Source organism: Rhinatrema bivittatum, chromosome 4 (assembly GCF_901001135.1).
Source record: "Rhinatrema bivittatum chromosome 4, aRhiBiv1.1, whole genome shotgun sequence".
In the NCBI taxonomy this organism is placed as follows: domain Eukaryota; kingdom Metazoa; phylum Chordata; class Amphibia; order Gymnophiona; family Rhinatrematidae; genus Rhinatrema; species Rhinatrema bivittatum.
Window position 1 is genome coordinate 40,558,482 of NC_042618.1, and position 17,556 is coordinate 40,576,037.

At 44.2% G+C, this 17,556-nt stretch overlaps 1 protein-coding gene across 1 annotated transcript in view; it reads left to right on the plus strand.

Moving 5' to 3' along the window:
- Positions 1–15,951, plus strand: part of LBHD2 (LBH domain containing 2) — a 49,563-nt gene extending 33,612 nt beyond the window's left edge. The window contains exons 3-4 of the mRNA XM_029597998.1: positions 95–293; positions 15,492–15,951. Coding sequence (XP_029453858.1) covers positions 95–293; positions 15,492–15,568 — 276 coding nt within the window. The 3' untranslated portion in view covers positions 15,569–15,951. The remainder of the gene's footprint in view (positions 1–94; positions 294–15,491) is intronic.
- Positions 15,952–17,556: the final 1,605 nt, after the last annotated feature.

Here is a 17,556-nt window from a genome sequence, read left to right on the forward strand (position 1 = left end):
GCTTGCTAGATTTCGAAAAGCTTGCATTTAAAAATGTAAATAAATAAATAAATAAGCACATTTTTGACAAACGTGTAACAGAACAGTTTCTTAGGCTTTTCCAGATAAACGTGAGAAGTTCCCGAAGCTGACCAAAAGACTGCCTTCGATCGTGGTAGAACCTACGGAGTCCGGAGACGTGGAAAGCGGTGAACTGCGGTGGCCACCAGAGGACCTCAAATCGGAAGACAAAAATCCTTCTGGTGTCCAAAGAGGATCGACATCAGCTCAACAGCAGCAAACAGATCTGGAAAGTATGCACTCATGGGCTCTTCCAAGGTTATCATTTCTGAAATAACAAGCTATAAACTTTTCAGCCACATATAATACTACGTGCGGGAACTTAGGGTTATTGGGATGATAGGGGGGGCATACGGAGCACCTCAGAGTAAGAAAGGTGACTGTCCTGGGTGCCAAGCCGGAGGGGACACCACATCACCTTTTTGTGTTAATATGTGAGCCTGAAAGAGGGGATGCGGAAAGCAAATCTTGGCCTAGCACATTGACGTGCATTTACATAAGAATGTAAGATATGTCATACTGGGTTAGACCAAGGGTCCATCAAGCCCAGTATCCTGTGTCCAGCAGTGGCCAACCAAGTCACAAGTACCTGGCAAGTACCCAAACACTAAATGAATAGATCCCATGCTACTAATCCTTATTGACTAATAGCAGTTTATGGACTTCTTCTCTAGGCACTTTGGGGTAGATCTTAAATAAGTACGCGCGCCCGGCGCAAACAAAAGTACACCGGATTTTATAAGATACGCGCGTAGCCGCTCGTATCTTATAAAATCCAGGGTCGGCGCGCGCAAGGCTGCGCAAAATCCTCTTCGACCTCCCCTTTTTTGTCCCATCTGGCAATTTCCTCCTGTTCTTTTAGGCTTCCAGCTGGATTGGAACCAGAACTAGGATGTGATGCCAAGAGCCTTCATTTGCAAGTATCTGGGAATTTCTCACCCATTTTATTATCCCCCTCCCAACTCACTTAGTCTAGTCACCACAGCAACAGTCCTTACCAGGGGCCATGCACCGGGGCTATTGCCAAAGCCTTGCTATCATGGATCCTCAGTCTGGCCACTAGGTGCCGCCATTGCACGATGACTATCATTCCCTCTCCCTCTAGGGCAGTGAACGTTGCCGTTCCAGTATCCTTAGCCCAGACCTGAGTCAGGAATCCAACTCATGGCTCTTGACTTGGCAGCACACAGCACAATTGCGAGCTACCTGCTGGCCCAGAGCGCCTCTTTTTAATTTGGCTAAAAGTACATCGCTTTAATAGCTCACGCACACTTTTTATTTGAGTATTGAGTAATTTTTATGAACTGTTATCTGCCATGAACATGTTATTGGTAATATGGTGGGCTAGAAGTCCCCGCAAATAAATAGTCACTCTGAATGGAGGAGGTGGGACAATTTCTTAACAGAACAATCTATTTATTTATTTATTTATTTATTATTTAAAATCTTTTCTATACCGTCGCTAAGTTATATACCATCGCAACGGTTTACATGTAGGCCCATATTTAATGTAGGTAAAAGTGTACTATAGTACATTCTAACAGGTGCCGTCAAAGGTTCGGTTACAATATATCATTAGACAAAATAATTTTTAGAGAAGTGGGTCATGACCGAGTGTACTAAAGGTACTTTTACGGGTAAATTTATCATACATAGTGTTATCAATATGCTAGTTGTGATGTGGGGTTCATAGACTACTCTACTGTATCGTCCTAAGTACTGTGTGTCGGTGCTTATCTGCTTATTCCTGAATAATTTCTATTCTCCTGTCGCCTTGTTAAATGCTTGTTTAAAAAGCCATGTTTTAAAACTTTTCTTAAATGCCTTGAGATCACTTTGTAATCTGATCTCTGGAGGCATTGTGTTCCAAATTGGGGGTCCTGCTAATGATAAGGCCCTTTCCCTCACTTGGGTTAGTCTTGCTGTTTTAACTGAAGGGATGGTTAGGGGTGCTTTATTTGCTGATTGAAGATTTCTGTGTGGGACGTGTACCCGTAATGCTGTGTTTAGCCAGTCTGATTTCTCATCATGAATTAGTTTATGGATGGTACATAGGGTTTTGTATTTAATTCTGTGTTCAATCGGTAACCAATGAAGTTCCACTAGGGTTTCGGTTATATGGTCCCTCTTCCTTTTTCCAGTTAGTATTCTAGCTGCTGTGTTCTGAAGTATTTGAAGTGGTCTTAACGTAGTATTTGGTAGTCCTAGCAGCAGGGCATTACAGTAATCCGTGCTGGAGAAAATTAGTGCCTGTAGAATTGTTCGGAAGTCATTTTGAGTTAGTAGTGGTTTTAGTTTTCTGAGTACCATGAGTTTTGCATATCCTTCCTTTACTTTTAGTGATATGTGCTGTTTTAGATTGATTTCAGGGTCCATTATTATTCCAAGGTTACGTACTTTTCCAGCTAGTTCAATTTTCTGGTTGTCTTTGAGGATTATTGAGGTTTGGCTGATTTCAGTATTTTTCCGTTCTAGGTGTAGAAATTCTGATTTATCAATATTAATAACAAGTTCCATTTGTGTTAGTAGTTGTTTTATAAGCTTAGGTACACGTTAGCTAGATTTAATGTTTTCTCTATTGTGTCATCTATAGGTAGAATTAGTTGGATATCGTCAGCATAAATGTAATGTATAATTCCTAGTCCTGCCAGTAAGTGGCATAATGGCAGCATGTATATGTTAAAAAGGGTCACAGACAGGGCTGATCCCTGCGGAACTCCTGTTTTGAGGTTGATTTTTTCTGATAATGTGTTATTGATCTGAACTTGGAAAAACCTGTTTTTTAGATATGAGCTGAACCAGTTTAATGTTTTGCCTTGTAGTCTGATTTCTTCTAGTCTATTTAGTAGTATTTTGTGGTTAACTGTGTCGAAGGCTGCCGATAGGTCGAGCATTATTAGAATATAGTGTTTACCGCTATCAAAGCCTCTTAGAATGTTATCTGTTAGAGAGAGGAGCAATGTCTCCGTGCTGTAGTGTTTTCGAAATCCGTGTTGCGATGGATACAGGGATACCCAGGGAAGTGCCTATTTACCTGAATAAATTCCTTCTGAAAATATTTGCTCTAAAATTTAAAAAAGAAGATTTATTAGGTTGCGGCAGAGAGAAGCAGGAGAGAGATGATCCCTCCCTCCCTCACCTTATGAAACCTAATTTTGAGTGGTTTTAGTACTCTACATTATTGATTGCTCACTATATCTGGCTTGAACAAATGGTGCAGATGTAAGGGTGACTGTGATTGCATCCCTAAGATCCAATGAGCACTAGCGAGGGAGTTGCACATCTACTCAGCAGCTTTAACTCTGCTATTGCTGTCATTTTTCTTAGTGTCCAGACAGTTGAATCCAGAACCAGTGAGTTCTATTTAGGGAATAGCCACTGCTATTAATTGCGTCAGTAGCATGGGATCTTCTTAGTGTTTGGGTATTTGCCAGGTTCTTGAGGCCTGGTTTGGCCTCTGTTGGAAACAGGATGCTGGGCTTGATGGACCCTTGGTCTGACCCAGCATGGCAATTTCTTATGTTCTTTTACACTTCTACCAGCAGATGGAGACGGAGCAAACTAACATCACAGTATAAATACTCCTGTGGTGACATCAGCCTGCCAGTATTCTCTGTCTCCAGCAGATGGTGGACGTGCATCTCCCTACTGGGGATTGCTTCAGATTTTAGAAGGAGAATGTAGGAGAAATTAAAAGGAAACTTGATTGCCGTGCTCTCCTGTGGTGATACCCAATGGTCCCTCCTCCCCAGTTGAGAATTCCTGAGGTGATTTCCGTGAGCCCTAAGATGTGTGCCTTGGTCTGGTAGTTGGTTTTTCAGCCAGCATGGATTTAGCTGATTGTACAGTTTAAAGGCAGCGGGTGCACGAAGCTGAGCACGGTGGTGACGGCATATGCCCTTTTCCCCTGCAGCCTGATATCGACTGTGCTCAGCTCGGAAGGGCTAAGCTCAGGTAAGATTTAAAAAAAAAAAAAAAAAAAGAGAGAGAGATATCTTACAGAGACAGCGAAGGAGGGATGTTTCCTGGTCTCCAAGCTCAGCTTGCTGTTCTGACATTCCGCTCCGAGGGAGGTCCAGGGACAGTGGGCAGCCTGGTGGGTTGAGCAGCCTCTTGTGGCTAGGCCCCATTCCGAGGCTTTTTCACAGTATGCCATGTGGTAGACCATAACAGTGTTTTTCATGTGATTTGCCTATGCGTTCATCTGCCCTCTAGAGGACGTCTTTTCAGCGGTGTGTCCTGATGTGCATCAAGGTTGTGCGTGCTTATACTGGGGTAGATTTTCAAAAACAGCGCGATCGCGTACTTTTGTTTGCGCAGCAGGCGCAAACAAAAGTATGCTGGATTTTATAAGATACGCGCTTAGCCGCGAGTATCCTCTAAAATCCTGGATCGGCGCGCGCAAGGCTGCCAATTTTGGGCAGCCTGCGCGCGCCGAGCCGCACAGTCTGCCTCCGTTCCCTCCGAGGCCGCTCCGAAATCGGAGCGGCCTCGGAGGGAACTCTCTTTCGCCCTCCCCTCACCTTCCCCTCCCTTCCTCTACCTAACCCACCCCCCGGCCCTATCTAAACCCCCCCCTTACCTTTGTCCGTAGATTTACGCCTGAGAGAAGCAGACGTAATCTACGCACGCCAGCAGACTGCTGGCGCGCCGTCCTCCGACCCGGGGGCTGGTCCGGAGGCCTGGACCACGCCCCCGGGCCGGCGCCACGCCCCCGGTCCCGCCCTCGAAACGCTGCATCCCACCCCCGAAACGCAGCGTCATCGGGTCCCGCCCCAAGACATGCCTCCGACACGCCCCCTTCGACAAACCCCGGGACCTACGCGCGTCCCGGGGCTCTGCGCGCGCCGGCGGCCTATGGAAAATAGGCGCGCCAGTACGCAAGGCCCTGCTCGCATAAATCCGGGCGGATTTACGCGAGCAGGGCTTTTAAAATCCGCCCGACTGTGCGCACATTTAGGTGTACGTTTGTGTGCGCTTGACACCTACATTTTGGATGCCTAGTTCTTGGATCTCTAAATTTTGGATGCAAATAAAATAATAATAATAATAATGGCGCCTATAGCTAAGAAGCTAAGCACCTTGCCTTGTGCGCCGCCTGTCATATTTAGGCGTCTCAGCCTGGTGTCCCTTCTAACTTGCGCCAGCGCTGTTTTGAGGCTCAGGGAGAATTATCTTTCTCTGATTTTACTAAGCCTGGTTCTTCCCAGCCTGATGATTTCATGGGTTAAAGATGTGTCAGGAGAAACGCCTGATATTGGAACTCCTTTGACTGGTTCCTCAGCAGAGGATGGCAGCTCAGTGGGCACCGCACAAGTACCTCCTGTTTTTGGTATGGATTCTTCTGCCTTTTCTTGGGTAAAATGTTTTCAGGGATTGCAATCCTTTCTTCAGGCTCAGTCCTCAGCCCCATCTAATCCTGTCAGCTCAGTTCCTCAGGCGATGGCCTCTCCCTCCTCTGGTATTGCATTTAAGCTCCAAGGCCCACTTCGAGTGGCAGGTGTCCCTGACAGGCATCCGGAGGCTACTGAGGCGGATCCTGACTCTCTAGAGGATGATGAAATTCCTCCGGGATTAGAACCGTATAGAACTTGGTGGCAGTTCTTTCATAGAGCTGAATTGCCAAGCCTGATTTCCCAGACGTTGAAGATGCTGGGAGTTCCTGGAGCAGATATCATGTCTGAGCCGAAGAAAAATCCCATCTTGGTTTCTTTGCATAAAGCCTCTTCTTTTTTCCTGGTTATGGAGGCCATTCAAGAATTGATTGATTTTTTTCTTTTTTTATTCCACTTTTCGGCACTTCAAAGTGTACATCAAAGCAGATTACATTCAGGTACTGTAGGTATTTCCCTATTCTCACAGGTCTTACAATCTCATTTTGTACCGGAGGTAATGGAGGGTAAAGTGACTTGCCCAAGGTCACAAGGAGCGATACCCCGGAGGCAAATTTTAAAGGGGGTCAGACCTTGGAAGGCCTGTACCCCCTGGATCCAGTGGCGAGAGAGCATCTGCGTTTCCCGAAAGTGGGTGCGCTTGCTGTGCCGTTTTTAAGTGAACTACTATCCCTATAGAGGGAGGAGCGGCCTTGAAGAATGTGCACGATAGGAGAATTGAGACCATCCTTAAGCAAGCATGTGAAGCAGTGGGAATGATCTTGCAGATAGCTTCCTGCTGTTCCCTGGTGGCTGCTCTTGTTTACTTCTTTCTCAGGAGGTTAATGACTCTAGTGACTTCAAGGCAGTTATGGAACCCTCTGCCGCTGCCTTCTTAGCAGATGTGGGCTGCAATTTTGTCCGCACTTTGGCCAGAGGAGCGGCTTTGGTAATAGCAGCCAGACACCAATTATGGATAAGGAATTGGTCGGCTGATGCGACATCCACAACTAATCTTATGAAATTACCTTTTAAAGGTTCGCTCTTGTTTGGGAGCGAATTGGAGAAGCTGGCCAGTAAGTAGGGTGAATTTCTGTTTCCTATGGTTGCCGGAGGATAAGAAGCAGTTGCTGTGCCCCTTTGGTATGAGGAGTTAACTTAGAGGTGCCAAGCATTTTCATCCCTACAGAGGGACAACCTTTCAGAGGACTCAGCCTTTTGGAAGATCTCAATCCTTTCATCCCAAACAGCACAAGCAAGGCAGGGGCTTGAGTAGTACAACCTCCTAACCTTTCCAATGAAAGTTTGCCAACCCACCCTGGAAAGAAGAGATAGGGGGATGCCTCTCTCTCTCTTTTATCAGAGTGGGTCAAGATCACATCAAATTAATGGGTCCTGGAAGTGATACGAAAAGGATATGTGCTGAAATTTTGCAGTGTTCCTCAGGATTTATTCATGGTGTTTCCCTGCCCCTCCCTGCAGAAGAAGCAGGTGGTGGAGTGTACACTGTCAAGGCTCCTCAGTCTGAGGGCTGTGGTTTTACTACCCACATCTCAAGAAAATACTGATCAATATTCCATTTATTTCATTGTGCCCAAGAAGGAGGTCTCCTTTTGCCCCATTCTAGATCTCAAAGGGGTCAACTATCATTTGCGGGTGACTCATTTTCGCATGGAAACAATACGCTCAGTGATAAGGGCAGTACCAGTCAGGGGAATTTCTGTCTTCCTTGGATCTGTCTGAAGCATTCCTCCATATTCCTATCCAATTGGACTCTGAGAAAGGATGGGATCCTGGTACACCCGTATTTATACTACTGGTTGGTTCAGGCCAAGTCTCTGGAAGAGAGTCATCTGGTGACCCGCAAGATGATCTCTTTGTTACAGGAGCTCAGTTGGCTACCTCAGGACAAAGTTTTTCTTCCAGGAGCTCATATTCTAAAGTTGATGTCTCAGGTGTGTCTCTTGGTGAGCACTATATGCCCAACAGTGTGGTCCTATCTCCAGGTACTCGAGTTGATGGCGACAATCCTGGAAGTGGTACTGTGGGTGAGGATGCATATGTGTCCACTTCAGTAGTTCCTGCAGTCGCAATGGAATCTGCAATATCAGGATTATTCGATTCAGCTCCACCAGCTGACGGAAGTCTACTCTCACCTCAAGTGGTGGTTGCAAGTGGATCATCTGAGGAAGGGAGTTTCCCTGACATCGCTGGCTGGTTGGTACTCACGACAGATTCAATCCTCCAAAGTTGGGGAGCTCACTGTCAGGAACTAACGGCACAAGGGCGCTGGAATACAGAGGAGTCTCTTTGGAACATCAATTGGCTGGAAGCCCGAGCTGTCCAGTTGGCATGCTTGCAGTTTAGCAGTAGGCTACAGGGTCGAGTGGTCCAAATAATCTCTGACAATGCAACAATGGTGGATTACATCAATCAGCAGAGAGGAACCAAGAGCCAGCAAGTATCGCAGGAGATAGACCAACTTATGGAATGAGCAGAAGAGTATCTTTAGGAGAGCTGAGCTTCGCACATTGCAGGGAAAGACAATGTCAGAGCAGACTTGCTCAGCAGGGAGAGTCTGGATCCAGGAGAATGGGTATTGTCAGAGGAGGCGTTCCAGCTGATAGTGGATCAATGGGGCCTTCTGTTTCTACACATGCTGGCGACTTCTTGCAGTGCAAAAGTTCCTCGATTCTTCCGTCACAGGAGAGATCCAAAGTACTTGGGTATCGATGCTGGCATGCAGGTCGGGCTGGAAGACAAGCTGCTGTATGCCTTTCCCCTGTGGCCCATGGTGGGAAGAATAGTTCCAAGGATTGAAGACCACAGGAGGACAGTGCTTCTGGTAGCACCAGATTAGTCCAAAAGACCATGGTATGCAGATCTGTGAAGTCTCCTGGTAGAAACCCTCCTTTGTCTTGTGCTGCACAGGAATCTATTGCAGCAGGGAACCGTCCTTCATGAAGATCCGACTCAGTTTTGTCTTACAGTATGGCCCTTGAGAAGGCTCGCTTGTTGAAGCATGGATATTCTACTGCGATGATTGCCACCTTGCTACAGTCATGAAAGTTCTCAACTTCCTTTGCCTATGTGTGGGTTTGGCGAGTGTTTGAGGTTTGGTGTGAAGGTTGAGGTGTTCTTTCTCATTCAGTTAAGTTCCTGCTCCTTTTGGAATCTTTGCAGGATGGGTTAAATAAAGGGTTTGCCCATAATTCCTTGAACGTACAGGTTGTGGCTTTTACCTGTTTCAGGGGGCAGGTGAATGGGAATCCTTATCATCTCATCCTGATGTGGCCTGTGTCTTGAGGGAAGTGAAACATTTTCGTCCTCCCTTGCAGTTACCAGTTCTTTTGTGGAGTCTTAACCTGGTGTTCAATTTCCTGGCGGGCCCTATATCAAAACCATTGCGTAGCTTTTCCTTGTGGCTAAATGGTGTTTCTGCTGGCGATTTGTTCTGTGCTTTGGATTTCCAAGCTGCAGGCCTTGTCTTGCCGGGAGCCATTCCTTCAGGTGGCTCCAGGAGTGGTACAGCCATTTCCTTGCTGTCCTTGGATAAGGAAAGAGATGTGGAGGAATACTACTTGGATGGATCACCTGTTTATTTTATTTATTTTTTTTAGATATTTTATATTCCACTTTTCACACTTTTTTCAGGATTACATTCAGGTACTGTCAGTATTTCCCTGTCCCCAGAGGGCTTACAATCTAAGTTTGTACCCAAGGCAATGGAGGGTAAAGTGACTTGCCCAAGGTCACAAGGAGCAACAGTGGGACTTGAATGCTGCTCTCCTGGTTCATAACCCACTGCTCTAAGCACTAGGCTACTTCTTCATGGTGGAAGGAAACAGGGCAAACCGGCATCGCGGGCTACAATAGCTCGCTGGATTAAGGAGGTAGTCACAGCTACATATGTGGATCTGAAAAGCTGTTACCTAGTCAGGTTAGGGCTCATTCCATTAGGGCTTGTTGCATTCGTGCCTCTTCTTGCCCCTCGCTCCACCCTCTCTACCTTGGGATTGACTCCCTTCGGCTCTGATGGACAGTTGCAGCCGCGGCTTTTCTCTGCCTCTTGGTCCCGGTGTCCCCGGGCTGGCTTGATGGTACGGATCCGCCATGTTCCTGATGACGTAAGGGCGCGCGCGTGTGCTCCAGAATTTGTACCAGCAAGGGCGCGAACCTCGGGGGCGTCCCCCCATAGTGACGTCATCCATTTCCACTTTAAAAGGTCTTTGTTTGCTAACCTCTAACGAGTTAGCAAGGAACTCCAACAGGACTGGCTTAGGCAGTCCACGATACTTGCAACAACGATCCGAGTCAGCAAGGAGAATCTTTCCCCACTGTTCGGCCTTTTCAAACTTACCAGGAGTACCTGCTCCACGGGGGGGCTCCACTTTCTCTTCTTGATATCAGATTGCCAGAATACTCTGAAGACTCTTCATTGCCTGGAGGTGATCGCAGACGTGAACACAGTGAGTTCTATTGCAGATAGGAATCGGTACTCGCTCCACGAGGGCCTACGTTCCTTTAGCTCTGAAGACTCCCTTCCGTCCTAGACATTATCGCAGGTATAGGAGATTGTGAGTTACATTTTGCAAGATTACAGCTAGGAACCGGTACTCGTTTCACGAGGGCCCATGTTCCTGGAATCCTTTACAGACTCTCTTCTATTCTAGAAGCCGTAGATACGGCTACGCACGTATCTATTAAAATCCGGCATACTTTTGTTTGCGCGGACGTACATTTATAAAATCTACCCCAAAATGTTTTCTTTAGTCTACGGCTGTGCTTGCCAGGCCTCTCTCTATTCCAGAACCATTGGAGATTTGACACAATCCCGGGACTTACAGTATCGCAAAACGAAATACCATCAAAACCCACATCAGAGAGAGAGTGTGTGTGTGTGAGGGGGGGGGGGGTGTTTCATGGCATTCATTTCAGGATTTCATTTCAATTCTGGAAGATTTGAAATAATGTATAAACTCCTTTGTTTCTGTCCTCCTTGTACCTCGGAGATCCTTGGTTTTATCTTGCTAGCCTTTTGCTAGCTTCCTGCACCCCCAGCAGGAAACTTAGCAAACAGCATGGGGGCCATTTCACTGTACAGCTAACGGAAGAGGGGAGCACTGGACTAGGTCCTTTAGTTCCACACTGGTTTTCTTGTTACGTAGACTCACCGGTGCCTACCACGAAATAATTCTGCACCATATCCAGAGGTAAAACAAGTATGCAGGCCTGCAGCCTGCTGACTTTTACCCCCGTTCATTCTTCCTGTGTGGGAGAAGTCAGGAAGGGACACAATGTATGAGAAAAAAAACTACTTATCACCCGGCAGTCTCTGTGTACGACAAATAGATATTTAATGAGAACACTCATACAATGTAATTAACAATTTAACACTAGGAAGCTAGTCAAATGAGGTCAGCAACTTATTGACTGTTTAATTAAGCAGTAATCCCCAGTTAACAGAGCTTTTTTCTGCCAGTTAATGCCTTGTATGAAAAAAGCAGTAGGCAGGACTGGTGCAAGCATATTTGATGCCCTAGGCAAATCTTCAGTCATTCATTCCCGTCTCCCCTAACTCAACTACTGGCAGCAGTGGCGCCAGTACAACTCTCCATCCTGTTATACCTTAATTCACAATTGTTAAGAAAATACCTTTTGAATCTTGTAAATCGTTGTGATGGCTTCACCGAATGACGGTATATGAAACTCAACAAATAAATAAATAAATACATATTGACTTTGGTACAGCACCCTTCTAGATATCCTACTGGCAGGACTTTGTCACCCCCAAAATCTTGGCGCTCTAGGTGACCGCCTAGTTTGCCTAATGGAAGCGCCGGCCCTGCCAATAGGCCCAAGCAAAGCCAAAGAAGTTCAACAGAGATTAGCAGCTGATTGTAAGTTGCCTTTGCTGAGGGGGATCACTGGCAATGTACCCTAACTGAAAATATCTTAATTTTTAGGCTCATTCCATGGCAGTTTTTAGAAAACAATACCCAACAATACCAACATTTTGAATCAATTGAAAAAAGGCATTTCTAGAGTTGTAAATGTGAGCTTTTGTTATCCATGAGACCTGCTATCTCAGCGAGACATTGCAAGGCTATTTTGTTTCTGATCTTTAATATTTTAAGTATAAATTCCATTTGTTGCTGTGTTGTTTGTTTTTTCTTAAAAAAAAATGCATGTATGTAAAGGAGCCACATTAGGGTCCTTCAGAGCTGCACGTGGATTCTGAGCCTCAGGTTGCGTATTCCTATTCCAAAGCATTAATGTCTTCAGTTCCAAGAAATCAGATTACTTGGAATCAGCCTGAGAATTCTGTTGAGCATATCCTCTATAATAAAATGCATAGTTTAAATCAACACATACGTAAACATCCAATATTCCTTGCTTCAAATGTAATATTCTTGTCCTTGAAGGCAATGGTGACGAGGGAGGGATCTACAATTTTGTGCGAGGCACAAATCACATTATACAACAAATTAAAGACTAATATGCATTTAGCTTTGTTACATACACGGCCTGATTTACTAAGGCCTTTTCCCATTCTGTGTCTATAGGGAAAGAGCACAGTACATTGGGCCCACAGTGAGCTTCCCAGAAATCTCATTTTATATATATATGGTGGATTGACAAACTTCAAAAGCTGTTTTATAGTGCATTTTTTTGGAGCATCATAGCTTAGTAGTATGTTAGATGACAGCAAACAATGACTAGCCGGCCCATCCTTTCTGCTCTGTTATTCCTCTGTCCACACTGCTAAGGATATATCTCAGCTGTCAGCCATAGAGCATGACCGCCTGCGAGATATTTCTTTGTATCCAGGGAGATTTTTTGTCTTCATGTGTACTCTAATTTTGGCAGATGAACATAAAAGATCCCCTGCTTAGTTCATATCCTTTCTTCCCATGTCTAACCACAATGCCTTGTAATAATCCAAATAGCTACCATTACTAATGTGGTGTGACCATTGCCCAAATATCTGGCCTCCTAGATCCTCCCCTTCCCCATATAGCCTGCCAGACAGATATGGCTAATGTCATGGGTCAAATCATAAAGCCTCCCTGAAATGTAATGGACTGGATGATATTTCTGTTTTTTTCCAGGAGAGAGTAGAAAAATGCTGATTCTGTAAAGTTAAAACTGTGGGAACTCTCATTGACAGGTAGCAACTGATCCCAGGTCTTATTTCCGTTGCAGGCTCTAAAATATGCAAAGCTCCAAATTCAGACTTGAAAGTCTGAAAATTTATATTAGACAAGGGGTATGATTATTTCAGAATATAAACAATTCACTGAAACGTTCATTTTAGTAGGTAAAGCAGCCAGTACCTCCTTATCAACTCCAGAATTAAATTTGCAGCAAATAAGAGAACTGAGAACAGGAAAGAGAATAATGAAAACATCTAGAGGTGAATTATAAGACCCGCGCGTGGGCTCATTTCTGCACGCGTTTGCCGGGGCGCTCACATGGACACCGCAGTTTTAGAACATATGAGCGCATGTGTTATAAAATTGACCGTACATGCGGACATGTGCACACGATTTTATAATGACGCGCACATGTGTGCGCAAATGCCGCCTCGAGCGGCTGATGCTAGAGCCCATTTTCCCAGTTCGTTTCCAGTTTGCCCAGTTAACCAATCAGCCTTCCTCACCCCCCCATTAGTTTGCCTACCTTTTACCCTGTTAGCCCAGGCCATCTAAATTTCGCTAACTAGCCTGTTTTTATTTTATTTTATTACTTACATGCTGTCCAAAGCAGAAGTAAATTTACACGGCACAGGACCCCGGCGCACCAAATCCTTTCCTGCAGAATTCATGCGTCATACCCGACCCGCCCATTCCCCACCCAAGCCCCGCCCTGACCATGCCCCACCCCCGTTTTTGTTTTTATCATTTGTGCGCATAGTGGGAGATACGCGCGTACTCACGTGGGTTTTTTAATCCGCACGGTGCGTGCCGCGCCGAGTCAACGCAAGTCTCCCGGCTGCGGCACACGTAGAGATTTTATAATCAACATGCTAAGTCTATTTTATTTTAAAAAAAAAAAATGGAACTGCAAAATTAAAACCCCGGAGTCCAGTTGCAGAATTAACTGAGCTGGAAGTGCAGTAGGAGTCTGGCAGCTGCATCTCTCTGTCTGAGCTCCTCCTCAATGATTGGTCAAGAGGCGGAGCCTTCAGAAATTCCACAGTGGCAACTGCGCCTCTTATCCCACATCAAGGAAGAGCTGAGAGAGAGCAACACAGGGGTTTAATGAGAGATACCACCGCAGGCTGCTGGCAGTTTCTCAGAGCCTAGTTAATGCTGTACCTGGAGTCCTGGCATTAGCTTTGCCTGTTCATTAAAAAAAAGAAATCAGGACAATGTTATCATTCCTGCTTTCTCCAGATTTAATTTAAAAAAGGCCATATGGAATTTTAGATTCTGAGTTTTTAAAAATGTCCATAAGAACATGCCATACTGGGTCAGACCAAGGGTCCATCAAGCCCAGCATCCTGTTTCCAACAGTGGCCAATCCAGGCCATAAGAACCTGGCAAGTACCCAAAAACTAAGTCTATTCCATGTAACTATTGCTAGTAATAGCAGTGGCTATTTTCTAAGTCAACTTAATTAATAGCAGGTAATGGACTTCTCCTCCAAGAACGTATCCAATCCTTTTTTAAACACAGCTACACTAACTGCACTAACCACATCCTCTGGCAACAAATTCCAGAGTTTAATTGTGCATTGAGTGAAAAAGAACTTTCTCCGATTAGTTTTAAATGTGCCACATGCTAACTTCATGGAGTGCCCCCTAGTCTTTCTATTATCTGAAAGAGTAAATAACCGATTCACATTTACCCATTCTAGACCTCTCATGATTTTAAACATCTCTATCATATCCCCCCCCCTCAGCCGTCTCTTCTCCAAGCTGAAAAGTCCTAACCTCTTTAGTCTTTCCTCATAGGGGAGCTGTTCCATCCCCTTTATCATTTTGGTCACCCTTCTCTGTACCTTCTCATGTATTTATTTAATAGATTTTTATACCGCCTATCAGTATGTCTAAGCATAAATCCATAAGACCGAATAAAATTAAAAAATAAATACAACATTAAAATTATAAAACAGTATAAAGCAAGCGATCTATTAGATGTAGGCTTTGGTGCCTGGGGCAAATTATGATAACTACTGAGACATAATTAATGGGGATGTGCATTTGTGCGTCCATTCGCGTGCTAAGCATGTATTTAACAAATAGTCGCTAGGCACACAAAACAAATGGTGGGCGCTTACGTCTATGGGCCCCCACATACACGCATGCCATTCATTTTGTGTGTCCATTTTGTCCGTTCGTTAGATACGAGCTTAGCCGCGAAATGAATTAATGAATGGCCACGTGACTGCACATCCCTAATAATTAACAGCTGACTGCATTCTATTGCCTCGATTTTGGTCATTCCAGCTGTCCCAAGACTCGTGCAGTACACCTTGCATCTGGATTGTTCCTCACAGGGAGCAGCAGGCTTGGGATCTTCTGCTTGCCTGACACGGCACCGCTGTTTGGTCAGTGACATATAACCTGGTATTCCTACACGTGCACAACATGAATAATGCTTGTTGCTTCGCCTTATTCCCTTTGCTTTCCCATTTTTGCTGTTGGCACCTAGCAATTCTGCCGCTGTGTCGAAGTTTGCTGTCGTTGTGCACCGTACTGAACAAGCGAAAGCAATATGCTGACAAGGTTTCTGCCGAAAGAGTTTCGCAGTATAGCGTTGGAGCGCGGAGGGATTCAGCAACACGATGGGGGGAGGGGGGGGAGGATAAAATCAGAATCCCTAGGATTCACACTTCTGTGCTGTGCATACCCAATTACCTAGGAAGTCTTTTGTGCATAAATGAGCACCTTGGTCTTCAAAGTGGGGGTGTGACTTCCATTGCAGGTTTAAGATCTCCGAAGGCATAACCAGAGAGCAGGAAAAGTTCACAATCTTCCCCAGAGAAATGTTTTTAATGTGAGTAATGTGCATAATCTTCTTTTTTTTTCTCTCTCTCTCTCTCTGCCTTCAGGTGCTTTGCCACACCCATTTCACGGGGAAGATAAAACAGGCGGCGCTGGGAGCAGAACAGCCGGAGATGACGACTAGGAAAACCCAGGAGGGTCACGGTGTTAGCAAATGCTAGGAGGTTCGGGGACTATAATGCTGTTCCTTTTTCATGTTTTAAGCTTTGGGAACGGGATCCTTACTGTATATAGGTTAGTTTAGTTTCACTTAGAAAACTACCGAGATATAACAAAAGTACAGAATTACATTCCAGTGATAATGAAATCGCAAAAAATGTTCTGACTCGGCTTCAGTGGTCGGATGTTGAAAGCAGTTTGTAGTAACTACAGAAAAAAAATGCATCTTGACAAAGTTCACGACTTCCTCCCTCCGCTCCCTGACCCCTTTGCTTTTTCCTTAGCTACTTAAAAATAGCACTGTGATGTTTTTGACTAGGTGTACAATAAAGATTTTTTTCACATGTTTTATGGAGAAAAAATTTATATAGTGCTCTCATTATACAATAAATTTACAACCATTTGTACATGAGCAAAATAAAAATAAACACATAAGTCAACAAGAAACAGCAATTTTTACAAACCCTCCCCTCCCCTTCCCTTCCCCCCAAGACTGTAATGTAATGAATCTTCTATTTTCATTTGTTTTGCCCTGGTCAGCTTCCTACCAGTCTGATGCCTCCCTAGTCTTGCCTGCCTTTATAATGCTCTGGAGTCTTTCTAGTTTGTGAAAACGTTTGAAGGACCAACAAAAAAATTGTTATAGTACATGAATTTCTGAGAGTTCACACCGATCCCTTCAGATGTGACGGCAGAGCTGGAGAAGAAAGGGGCCTGAAAGATCTTACATATTTCAATATGTCTTTGTTGGTCCTTTGAAAGGTATCACAACCCACCAAGGCTTCAGATTTCTCCCGGACCAATATGACTAACTAGTTCCTCTCCATCATAATGTGCTGAGAATGCTTCATGGATACTGTGTGTGTGTGTGTATGTGTGTGTGCGTATATGTTTATGTATGTATGTATGTATGTGTATATGTGTATGTGTTTATGCATATATGTGTTTGTATGTATGCATATATGTGTATGTATGTGTGTATGCTATATGTGTATGCTATATGTGTATGTATGTGTGTGAATGCATATATGTATGTGTATGCGTGTGTATGTATATATATATGCGTGTGTGTATGCATGTATAAATGTGTATATGTGTATGTATGTGTGTGTGTATATATATATATATATATATATATATATATATATATGTGTGTGTGTGTGTGTGTGTGTGTGTGTGTGTGATTGTTTATGTGTATGTATGTGTGTGTGTTTGTGTGCATATATATATCTATGTGTATCCTAAACTAGAGTTAGGGGCATAGCTGTGTAGTGGGTGGCTGTAGATTAATGTTTATTTCACTTAGAGCTGATTAACTCAGCTGCCTTTAGAAGAATTTCTAATTTTCGCTTTTACTTTCATTTTTTCATTTAAATATCAGAAGGACAGAATTAGGGCTTTCACCCTGGGACATCTGTGGACTCCTCTTTGATTGGATCCCTTCCCAAGCCAGAATTTGTAGTTGGGACGTTTGAGAAAATGATTTACTATAAAGGAGAGAGCTCAGGGCAAGGAAAAGTAAAAAAGACAAGACAGGTTAGTGGGGTTTTGGTAAAATACTGTACAGCATTTTTATTTAAAAAAAAAAAAATTTGCCTTTGTTGCATGGAGGCACTGTAAACAGTGTCCAGCTCTTTACCGATGTCTTGATTAAGTATTGTTTTCTGAACTTTCTACAAATGTTTTTTTCTCTGAGTTTTCTCTTTCTTTTTGTATTGCTCCCCTAAGAATTTTAATTGAATTTAAATATACTGAAAATTATGTAAAGTTATTTTTTTTTTGTCCATAAAACCTTGGTGCCATCAGATTGTCATTCGTTTAAAGCCAAAAAGTAAACCTGTACTTAAAAATGTACGAAAGCAGCGAAAAGAACAAATGAGGCAGAGAAAGAGGATGAATGAGAGTTCTCATACGTACAAACCCTATTTATGTTGCAAATCTGAAGATGTGATC